General features: G+C 39.9%; 1 protein-coding gene across 3 annotated transcripts in view; it reads right to left on the bottom strand.

Moving 5' to 3' along the window:
- Window positions 1-11,867, bottom strand: part of SPAG6 (sperm associated antigen 6) — a 71,071-nt gene extending 59,204 nt beyond the window's left edge. Inside the window, exons 1-2 of one of the 3 annotated variants that reach the window (XM_024253200.2) lie at window positions 11,589-11,867; window positions 11,407-11,502 (exon numbers count right to left, since the gene is read on the bottom strand). In XM_024253200.2, coding sequence (XP_024108968.1) covers window positions 11,407-11,502; window positions 11,589-11,613 — 121 coding nt within the window. In that variant the 5' untranslated portion in view covers window positions 11,614-11,867. 3 annotated transcript variants of the gene reach the window in all.
- Between the last annotated feature and the right edge of the window lie 311 nt (window positions 11,868-12,178).

Raw genomic sequence — 12,178 nt, 5'->3', positions numbered from 1 at the left:
AAGTAGAGAGAGCTCTGCAAACATACAACAGAGCATCTAACCCAGGCTTGGAGGGACATGGGGAAGCAACACAGGGGAAAGTGACACTGAAGTTAAGATCTGAAGGCTCTCAGGCAGACTTTGCCTGCCTGCTGAAAAATTGGAGGGGATGGAGAGAGAAAGGATCGAAGAGTATTGCACCCAGAAGGAATGGTATAAACAAAGAGCAAAAAGAGTTTGATATGTTGACAAAACTGAGAATGTAGTGTGACTATAGTGCAAGAAGGGAGACAGGAAGGTGGAGAAAGAAGGCTAAGAGATAAATAGAGACAGAAGTCCTGAAGTATCCAATAAACTATTTTAAGCATTTTGAACTTTATCTGAACCTTGATGTCAGTGCAGTGACAGGATCAAAATCACAGTTTATAAAGAAGGATCACTCTGATTACAGTGGGGAAAAAGGATGACAAGGGACAAGATGAGAGGCAGGGAAGACCACTTAGGAAACTATCATAGTTACCGAGCCAGATATGAAGATAGCCTGGAGAATGGTAATGGCAAAAGGAAAGGTGAAAGTGAAAGGTCTAAGGAGACAAACTGATTATTGGAAAGGAATCAGTGATATTTCCAAGTTTCTGGTTTGGTCAAAGGATGTATAGTTGTTGCCCACTGTTGAAGAAGCCTCAATAAATTCATACTGGCTTGAAACATAAAATGAGAGGAGTGAGGTAGCAAGAGATAAAGCTAAGAAGTTTACTTGGGGTCAGATCAAATTTGGCTGTAGGCCAAACTAAGATTTTCTCATTTTATTTTAAGGGGAATGGAAAGTCACTGGGGAGCTTTACTGTTTGCCCCACTTACTCTCAGGGAAATTAATAAAAATGAAACTTTGAATAATTCCAGGTCCACCATGTATAGCTGTGCAGGATGTGCACTGCACAAATCGAAGGAATGCCGTTCACATAGATTGATATAAATGGCACCCCTGAAGTTGTACAAAGCACAGCACAGCAGCCATCCTTGACACAGCATGTTATATCGTTCTCTAGTTTGTGTGAATAAATGTCTTATATACTCAGTAAAATAATAAACCTCTCTAGGCCAGAGCTTATGTTTTAAACTTCTTTTCTATTCTTCAAGTGACCTAGCATAGGTAATTTGTAATTTGTTCTCAATATACAGCTAGCCCAACGCTTGTGCTATTGGACCTAGAAACTATCACCCACTTTGATTTTACTACTACAACCATTACATATTCTCCTGTTATAGTTTAAGTCTAATTATACTTATCATCCTTACTCTAATAGATTTTTAAATATTTCTATAACAAATGATGATATTTAAATGACGATTTTTACTGAACCAAGTTTCACAACACTGATGAATTGTATAACATGTTCTCATTTCCTTCACTGGTCATTTTTTATTTAAAATTATTTGTGTTCCTCCCCTGCCTTTTTTTAGATAAGAATTTTCAGGCCTTGATTTGGTTTCTCCCAGCCTTTATTGATTACATACCTCTGGCCATTGTTCCTGCATTTGATTAAGAAATCACAAATTTTGGTATCACATATCTGTTTGCCTTGTTTTCTTGAAATACTTTTTCAGACATAAAGTCAGTTGTGATTTAGGGTGTTATCCCTTATAACACACAAAAAGTCTTGTAATTTATCTAAAGTGTCAGAATGAATCACAAAAAGTATGGCTTTTTTACATAGAATTCAATTGTAATAGTAAATAATTCAAGAAAGTATTATGAGCAAGAATAATCTGTTTTCTCCTTTGAAATTTATTCTCATTAGCTATAGTATCTTCCAAGTTTTGTTTGGTGATTCAGTGTTGATTCAGTTGTTTGTGAGTAAAGGACTACCATATCTGATATATCATTTTTTAGTGGGAAGGGCTGAGAGGAAGATGGGATGGGGACCAGCACATCATAAATTCATTCACTTATTTGGCAAACACCTATATAGCATTTCCCATGTGCCAGGTACCTCTCTAAGAAATTTACAAATAGTAACCCATGTAACCCTCATTACAATCCAATGAGGTAGATGCTCTTCATAGCTCGAGTCTATGCTCTCTCGTTTCTCCTCCCTACTATCACAGTCCATTTGCCAAGAAAAACTGGCCTATGTGCCAGGTTTGGAATGTATACCAAAGGGTATATAGTCTGTTGAATTCACATTATTTCTGCCATTAGCATTAATCATAACTGTCTTCCATTGTTACTGTATGAAACCAAAATTTAATTCATTTTTCCAGTGCAACTGTCTGACTCTTGTTTTTTTTTTTTTTTTTTTGAGACGGAGTCTCGCTCTGTCGCCCAGGCTGGAGTGCAGTGGCGCGATCTCAACTCACTGCAACCTCCGCTTCCCGGGTGCCTCAGCCTCCCGAGTAGCTGGGATTACAGGCGCCTGCCACCACACCTGGCTAATTTTTGTATTTTTAGTAGAGATGGGGTTTACCATGTTGGCAGGCTGGTCTCAAACTCCTAACTTCAGGTGATCCACCCGCCTCAGCCTCCCAAAATGCTGGGATTACAGGCGTGAGCCACTGTGCCTAGCCAGGCTGTCTCTTGATTAGGTCCCAGCCACCACCGTCTGTCTATGAGATTCTCAACTGAGTGAGAATGTAGAACATAAAAGCTATGCGAAGTTGGATTTGCATTATACTCTAGATAAAATGATTGGAACTTAACATATTTACAATTACATGACGAAATATAAAATGGGCTTTTAATATAGTTTTCAAATTAACATGTTAGTTCCACATATCCAAATCTTTCTTTCCAGCTATCTCTCTCCTGAGCCCTAGCACTCTACATCACCATAGTCACTGACGCATGGATATCTCAGACACGCTTCAACCACTGAGGAGTAAAATCACCATTTCTCTCTGCTCTTTGCATCCTTTCTCTACAGGTGAATGGTGCTAATGTGTCCAAGCAACCAGAAGTCCAGGAGGCATCTTGAAGTCATCTCTCACCTTACCTGCCCCGACCCCTACTCCTAAGTCACCGAGTTCTGCAGATGTTACCCCTTTAACATTTCTTATCCAACATGACTGCTATAGCAAAAATGAGCACCCAGTCTCCTGATCCTGATTTAATCCCCTCCTATCTACTCTCCAAAAGACTGTTAAAATTGCCTTTCTAAAACACAAAATGGATCCCATGATTCTTCCAATTAAAACGCTTCAATGGCTTTCCATCAATTTCAGGAGAAATCTAAACGTCATATGAGGCCCTTCATAATTAGACTTGTTTCTTCTCCAACCATGACTGACTCTCCTCTCCTTGCCCTATTACCCTGAGCTCTAGTCATAACTAAACATTGGCCTTTTCCATGGGTACCACCTTTTCTCTTGTCTTTGTGCCTTTACACATAACGTTCCCTCTACCTGAATGCCATTTTATCTGGCTAACTCCTAGGAAATTCAGCACAGTATCTGTGTGATTATATACCTCCTCCTAGGTGTCTCCCTTGAACGATATCCCTCATTCCCAAATCTTGAGTAAGGTGCCCTTCAAATAAACAATAATTTATTTATATGTCTTTCCATTAGCAAATAAGCCACTTAAGCACAGGGACTATGCCTCCAATTTTTGCATGGTCAGCATCTAAACATCCATCTGATACTTGGACACTCAATAAATGTTAATAGGATAATGAATAAACCAGCTGTGAAAATTAACGTGCAATTTTCTCTCTTCAGGTAAATTTTAGTTAAAATAAAAGCAAAATGGGTAATATTGTGTTCACAGTTGTCTTCTTTTTAGGTACAAGAAGTCAGGTACGTGCATAGCACTTTAACACAAATTCACAAAGCTTTAAGGAACTCAAGGGGGTCATTCAAACTATTTCCTCACCTAAAATCACCCCATACCATATAGACAAAACTCTATTTTAATTTGGAAGTCTTTTTAGACAGCTGCCAATGTTGAATTAGTCCTGTCTTCTCTTACTAATGTGTTTTCTCTTTTACAGTAAATACCTAATTACATCCATCTGTTTGCAGAAGACTGCAATCAGGAATGGGGCAGCACAGGGAATAAACAGGACAGTACTAACAGGATTATCTGCTCCAAGAGTTTTCATGGGTAATATGTGAAGAGAAAATGTATGGAAGGCAATCAGTTTGAAAATCTATCTTTAGATAGAATTAACGTTTTATTTTATTCACACTTCACTACTCTAAAATATTTGAAATAGTTTACTCCAAAATATTAATATACGTATACAAAGGTATGTATACAGTCCCACCTCCCCTATGTAGTGGGGAGGAGAACTGATATTTTATCAGAAATGTAGGTTAAAGATAGCTGCTGCAACTGAGTTCTGAACAGAGCACTGAGTTTCCTGGCAGCAAAAGTAAAAAAGGAAAACACTTTCTGAAATAAAAATAAGCAGGAATTTTTTTTTCCTGAAATTTCATATCTAGCACCTATATATTACATATTATACCTATACCATGTAATACTTAATAAATATTTCATTGCTGGGCGTGGTGGCTCATGCCTGTAATCCCAGCACTTTGGGAGGCCGAGGCAGGTGGATCACCTGAGGTCAGGAGTTCAAGACCAGCCTGGTGAAACCTCGTCTCTACTAAAAATACAAAAATTAGTTGGGCGTGGTGTGGTGGCACATGCCAGTAATCCCAGCTACTAGGAAGGCTGAGGCAGGAGAATCACTTGAACCCGGGAGGTGGAGGTTGCAGTGAGCAGAGATCGCACCACTGCACACCAGCCTGGGCAACAAGAGTGAAACTCCGCCTCAAATAAATAAACAAATAAATATTTGTTGAATATGCAAGTTTATCTTCATATTAAGAATTTAACAAGACAGAAAATGTCTTCACAGATTTATAGCAGCTACTGGAAAATCTAAGCATCTATTTTTTAAAATAATCCCTCAATTTTTTTTAAAAAAGGGTGATATATTATTAAACTAAGTCTACAAAGACATTTATATGGGAAACTAATATAATCTAGCCTATGAATATACTTTAATAGTGATTCTAACTTGACACAGGTATAGAACACAGAATATTTAGAAAAGTGAATAGAGATCATTTCATTTAGACACACACACACACATACACGCACACACAAATATCACTTGTTTTCAGCATGACTTTTTTTTTTTTTTTTTTGAGACGGAGTCTAACTCTGTCGCCCAGGCTGGAGCGCAGTGTCGCGATCTCGGCTCATTGCAAGCTCCGTCTCCCAAATTCACGCCATTCTCCTGCCTCAGCCTCTCCGAGTAGCTGGGACTGCAGGCACCCGCCACCACGCCCGACTAATTTTTTGTATTTTTAGTAGAGACGGGGTTTCACCGTGGTCTCGATCTCCTGACCTCGTGATTCACCCACCTCGGCCTCCCAAAGTGCTGGGATTACAAGCGCGAGCCACCGCGCCCAGCCACAGCAAGACTTTTAACAGAAACTAAATAAACAATAAATTTTAAATTGAGCCATCCTTATGAAAGAAAGCATGGAGTATATGGGAAAATCAAGATTTCACTTTGAAAATTAGGGAGGCCTGACTTGTATTCACACAGGCCATTCCACGCACTACAAGACAAGGCCAAATTTTTTCTCAAGATGTAGCCCTGAATTTCTCCTAAGGCCAGTACGACCACTCAATAGAAATCCCAAAGTTCTGCCCCCATGAACAAAAAGTACTTCACACAAAGCATGATTAAAAAGCAACAAATATTAAGTATATACTCACATCAATCAATCAACAAACATCAAGTGCCTCCCACTTCACTGTATTCTACCCCTGGGTGTTTTCAAAAGCCCAGGAGAGCAGTCAGTAAGTCACAGACAGCTGACAGCCCAGGGCTCTGAAAAATTCTCCTCTAGCCTGCACTTCATGCAGACAGGGTCTCAGTCCAAGGTAGTCTCTGCAGGACTACCTCAGTTCCCAACTTCCAGTGGATTACAAACTTTCCTCTACTTGCGTTTAAAGAGCTCCTGGTTTGATTAAGATTCTAATTAGAAGCCCAAGGAAGCCTAAAGGCCCTCTAGAGTTCTGAGGCCAGCTTAAACACTAAATACTACTCCCACTACCTCAAACCTGGAGGAATTTATCAATTAAAGTCAGCCCTGTGCATCTGGCCTCCACTCAAAGTCCACGGTAGTCCTCAAAGAGACCTCCAAAGCCACCAAATTTTCCAGTTATTGGACAGCCATTGATACTCAAATACCTAAAGACAGCACTTGTTTCAACAGTTAAAACCAAGGTTTATTAGGAATTCCTAGAATCACATAAAACAGTTTACTAATACCTACAAGTTAAAGTAGAAAGACCACAAAATGAGGCAGTATTAAAAATGAGTTCTAGTTCCACTTTGGGGCCTAACTCACTTTGTGAAGAAAACAATTATCCAACCTGTGGATGTGAAACAATTACTACTTCCAGAAACTTTTCTTCCTCATTCAGTTACTTCTTCCTTCATCCTATTTAATCATTTTGATTACGCTATGCATGGAATTTATGCATAGCATAATGGGCTTAGTGGGTTTAGTGGGGAAAACAAAAATACTGGGAGCAAGGGTACCATAAATCAAGAGATTTGATTTACTGTGAGGGCTCAGGCAAGATTTCCTTGAGGAATCAACACCAAAACAGAGCCATAAAGACTGAGTAGAAATTAGTTAGTCAAATAAGCATAGGGAAAGATTTCAGGCAGAAGTGCAAAGGTCCTGAAACCTCATTCAAATGTAAAGTAGGATTATGGCATACCTAAATAACTTTTCAAAAACTTTTGAAAATATCAAAACTTTAATCTGTAAAATTTAACCTATGAAATTTGCTATTTGTAAGCCTTCTTATAGGCTCATCTACAGCTTAAATTTTTTTAATTGTCCATTTTTTTTCTAAGGAAACAATGAGAGCCTAACCCTGACTCTATTATTTTCTACTAGGTACCAATGCTCAGCTAACAAAACAGATCAATGTCCATGTAGGAACAGTGGTTTGGAACACAGAATAAAATTCTGACTAAGTTTTTGTTTTTAGAACTTATTGTTTGGTGCATACAAAGCCAGAATGTGTATAGCTCCCTGGCATATTTTCCACTTAAGCATATGTAACAAACCTCTCTATCCCTATCTTTTAAAAAGAAGTCAGTGTTTTGAGTTAATTATCGTTCATATTCACAACTGCTAAGACTCCTTCTATACCAAAAAAAAAAAAGTCAAATTTAAATAGCATGATTGGTTACATTTTTTGTAGTTGCTTTGTTAATTTTCTTTTCAGTTTCAATATCCTTTGAAACAGCAGGTTTGTAAGAGGATCATAGCACATGTACATATCAAGGTATGTCTTAAATACATGATAAATGCTTACTCAGGGCTTTTCCTTCTCATAGCATATTAAGAGGTACTAGATAGTTAATCTGGAGCTTTTACCCTGCTCCAGACACATGTAATCTAAAATTACTTTATGTCAACCACATATTTGACTTATTTTCTTGAATTCTGAACCCATTAAATTGCCTCAATCTGAAAATTAGCTTCATACAGGTGCACATTTAAGGTGTTACGCAAACTTATTTATTCCTACTCTTCTGAAAATGTGCATAACTACTGATTTGCTATGTTCTACTATAGGTTGTAATATGTAAAATTTTGAGTAATATTTTAAACTTTACCCCACTTATATAAATAGCTGGTTCAGGAAAAGTGTATTTATATAGCTAAGTTTAAAAGTCATTTTCTTGGAGCTTCTATTAGTGTATTTCGAAAGACCTCCTAAACAGAACTAAAAGTGGCCTGGTATTCCAATAAGCCACAAAACATGTTTCTTATATTTTATAACTAACAAAACACCTCCAATTGCTGAAATTTTACAATTGGTAGAAGTAACAATGTATTATCTCTATTACAGTCATGTGTTACTAAATATTCAGACAGGAAGTATGAAAATTTGTTTTTAAATAGCTGCAAGAGGTAATGGGTCAAACATAGAATTTGAGAGTACATAAAGAAATTTTATAACAGACATTAAACTTTTTAATTGTCATATTAGTTCTTTTAATTTAGAGGAATAAAACCTTAGTGAGGAAAAAAAAAAAACACCTCAAGGTTATAGATGCTTTGTACACAGTTCTTTCTAGTAATAATTTTGTTCAGAAATCAAACTTACTACCCAGGCGTGGTGGCTGAGGCCTTTAATCCCAGCACTTTGGGAGGCTGAGGCGGGTGGATCATTTGAGGTCAGGAGTTTGAGACCAGCCTGGCCAACATGGTGAAAACCCTTCTCTATTAAAAAAAACAAAACAAAACAAAACAAAAATTAGCCAGGCGTGGTGGCACGTGCCTGTAATCCCAGCTACTCGGGAGGCTGAGGCAGGAGAATCACTTGAGCCTGGGAGGCAGAGGTTGCATTGAGCTGAGATAGCACCACTGCACTCCAGTCTGGGCGACAGAGTGAAACCCTGTCTTGAAAACAAAAAAGAAAGAAATCAAACTTAATCTTTTCCAAATAACTCTGAAGAAAAGATCTTGCAACATACTTTGTCTGCTTTGGCAATTACTTTGGACATATTTAATAAAGCAAATTCTCTTATTAGTATATAAAAAAACAATAAAAAAGATCAGAGACTTAAAATGAAATAAAAACTCCATTGACAATTTTCACCTTTAATATTCCTTTCACATAGAATAAATTCAAAAATTCTTAACAAGGGAATTACTGGTTTGATCATGATGCCCATATGGAAAATATTTTTTACATTATCTGGGATCCATGATATATATTTACTTAGCATATTGGAGGGAAAAATGAGAAAACAAACAAAATCTTCCTAGATATGTAGACAATATATCAAAGTCAGGAGTAAAATGCATGGGTATCTGAAGCTACCAAATGAAGGCATTCGACTGAAAAAAAGTTTGACCATAATGTATAATTGATTTACACATACTGAGGCCCATTCTAAAGCACTGTTTTAAAATTGTAATTTTTAAAAGAACAAATCATTTGAATGGTTAAGTAAACTGACCATTAAGAAAGAAAACTGGCCGGGCGCAATCCCAGTACTTTGGGAGGCCAAGGCGGGTGGATCACGAGGTCAAGTGATCGAGACCAACCTGGCCAACATGCTGGAACCCCATCTCTACTAAAAGTACAAAAATTAGCTGGGCATGGTGGCGCACACATGTAGTCCCAGCTACTCAGGAGGCTGAGGCAGGAGAATCGCTTGAACCTCGGAGGTGGAGGTTGTAGTGAGCCGAGATCATGCCACTGCACTGTATTCTGACAACAGAGCAAGACTCTGTCTCAAAGAAAAAAAAAAGTTTTCATAACAAAGCTTACAGGTTATTTTTTAATCAAAAGAATAAATACATTGAAATATTCATTATGTCTCTATTTAAAATTGCTAAAGGAATGCTTGAATTGAATCTCGATAACATGAAATTTGTTAAAAGTAAGTTCCTCAGGAAAAGAAACATTTTATCATGCTACCCAGATATTAGTCAAGTGCAGAGAATTTCAAAACATAAAGTTATATTCTTTTCATATTCGTCTTTCCTAAGCCAGACCATAGTGTAGAATCTTATATCTAAGCCACTTATACAGTCAATTTGGATTAAATTCCATTGTGAAGTCTACATTGCACTCTTATGGGAGGAGCTAACCTGCTACTACTCACTAAAACATGATACTCCATATCTTAAAAGTTATGTATACTTTAACATCTCAGTATTAAAATTTAAAAATAATATCAATTATTTTCCCATTTTAAAAGCTTTAGTTTGGCTATATTCATATTGTCCAGAAAGTAAATCTTTGTTAAGTAGTAAGTGTCCATTCACAAAGGCCATTGTGAGGGACTGAGAGAAAAAACTTTAAAAGTTTACACTTTAAAATGCACTTTTAAATGCACTTCTAAAATGTAACATGTTCTAACACCTTAGTCTGTGTTAGTCTGTGTATATGAAATACTGTGTGCCCGGTATTGTTCTGGGTACTTTGAGGAGTACAAGTGCATACACACACACACAGAATACAGAAAATTAACCCATATAAAACAACTATAGAACAAAGGATTATCAATTCTGAAATGACAAAATTTTAGAAATGGAGAACCGATTAGTGGTTGTCCAGGGTTAGGGATAGCAGGAGGTGTGTGTGGCTATAAGAGGGCAACAGAGAGGATCCTTGTAATGATGAAACTGTTATGTATCTTGACTGTGCTGGTGGTGGATACACACGGAATAAAATTCTATAGGACAAAACACACACACACACACACACACACACACACACGAACAATTAAAAGGAGGAAACCTAAATAAGATCAATGAATTTTTATCAATGTCAATGTCCTCCTTGTGATATTGCACTACAGTTTTGAAAAATGTTACCATTGGGGGAAACTGAGTAAAGGGTACACGGGATCTCTCTGTATTATCCCTTACAGTTGTGAATCTACAACTATTTCAAACTAAAATGCGTTTAGAAGATTATAAAATATACTTTATTGTAAATACACGCCCCCAATAAAAACACACAAGGAATAAATGCCAAAAATCCTAGTGACAAAACGAAGTATCACATAGGTGCAGTAGTAATTCCCCTCAGAGAAACCCAGAGTAATCATTACACCTAAATATTCTTGCTGTCAACATGTTAGTTTTTTAATTATGTGTTAGTTTTAAAGATCACATCCTATAAACTGAAGATTTCTCATGACACAGTAGTGATAAAATGCTACCTTACAGTTCAGATGGTGGTAGAATCATCCAAAAAAAAAAAGGAGAAGAAGAACCATCTTTCTCTTATCAGTTTATGTTATGAGATAAGAAGATCTCTCTCCCTCTCTCTCCCTCTCTCTCCCCCTCTCTCCCCCTCTCTCCCCCTCTCTCCCCCTCTCACATCTGCAAGAGTCCGGACTGAGGAGTATAATGAACGCGCCACAAGGATTTCGCAAAGTCTGGTCTCTACCTACTTGGAATTTCTTGGAAAAGATTCAAGCATATCATTCCCCTTTCACTAAAGCAAGACGAGAAATCACGTCTAAACCACTGGAATTGCTTTGCTGTGAGGAAGTCGAAGGTGATCAAAGGCAGGGTGGCACGCAAAATGGCACTTGGATAAAATGGGTCTCATTAGGGTAGAGTCCCATTCACGTAAAATGACTTCCAGGCAATTCCTAGGGCCTCGACTTTCAACCTGACATTTGCCTGTGTGCAATGAAGATGGAAATAGGGACATCGGGCACCTCCCACACCCATCTGGAAGCTTCACCCTCTCGGCCTGACCCCCAAAGACCCGCTGAAAAGAATGGATGCTTTTGCGAACTCCGGTCCCCACCCTGCGGCTCCCCAAGAGCTCCACGGGCAGGGCAGCAGGGCAGAGGCGTCGGGGACTCAGTGCGCGGGGGGCGACGCGGGTTCGGGCTCCGGGCTCACCCGCGTTCTGCAGCGTCTCGATGTTTTGAGGTCTAGTCGCCAGCTCCGCCACCATCTGCACGAACTGGGTCCTGGCCTTCTGGTATTGCTCGAACACTGCAGGAGACAGAGTCGGTGGAGCCCACCGCACCCGGGTCTCCTCGCCGCCAGCTAGTTAGGGCACCTGCCCGCCTCGGCCCTACCTTGCAGCACCTGCCTCTGACTCATGGCGCCCCCGCCGCCGTCTGCCCTCCTCGAGCTCTGCGGGGAAGAGGCTTGGCCTGCGAGTCCACCAAGGGGGCGATCGTGGCGACGACTCGGCCTCCGACGGGAGCCGCTTCTCTGTGTACCCGCGTCTCCCGGGCAACCTACCGGAACCGGAACGCGGCCGTCTCGCTGCAACGGCCAGTCCCGGGCGTGACGTCACGGCCGCGGTGCCCGGGCGCACTGAGCGGGGCGGCGGCTCGAAGACGCCCGAGCTCGAGGACTCGGACTGCTGGGGCTGTCAGCGCGCCAGGCTCGCCGAGCCGCCGGGACATCGCGCGCCGTCGAGTATCCCTGCACTGCCTGGAGGTCGGAGCTCCTTACAAAGCGACCCCAGATCGACGTGGTGTCCTGACTGCGGCGCGGGTCGGGACCAAGCGCCGGGAGAGCCCCACGCGCCAAGGGAGCCGCGGCCAGACGAGTAAATTGCAGCCCTGGAGTTGTCTGAGCTTCGACGGTCCCGAGAAATCTCACACATCACATTGTACAATCCGATCAACACATGAATGTCAATGCAACTTAAATGTTG

Source organism: Pongo abelii, chromosome 8 (assembly GCF_028885655.2).
Source record: "Pongo abelii isolate AG06213 chromosome 8, NHGRI_mPonAbe1-v2.0_pri, whole genome shotgun sequence".
NCBI lineage: Eukaryota > Metazoa > Chordata > Mammalia > Primates > Hominidae > Pongo > Pongo abelii.
This window is presented reverse-complemented; position numbering and strand designations above follow the sequence as displayed.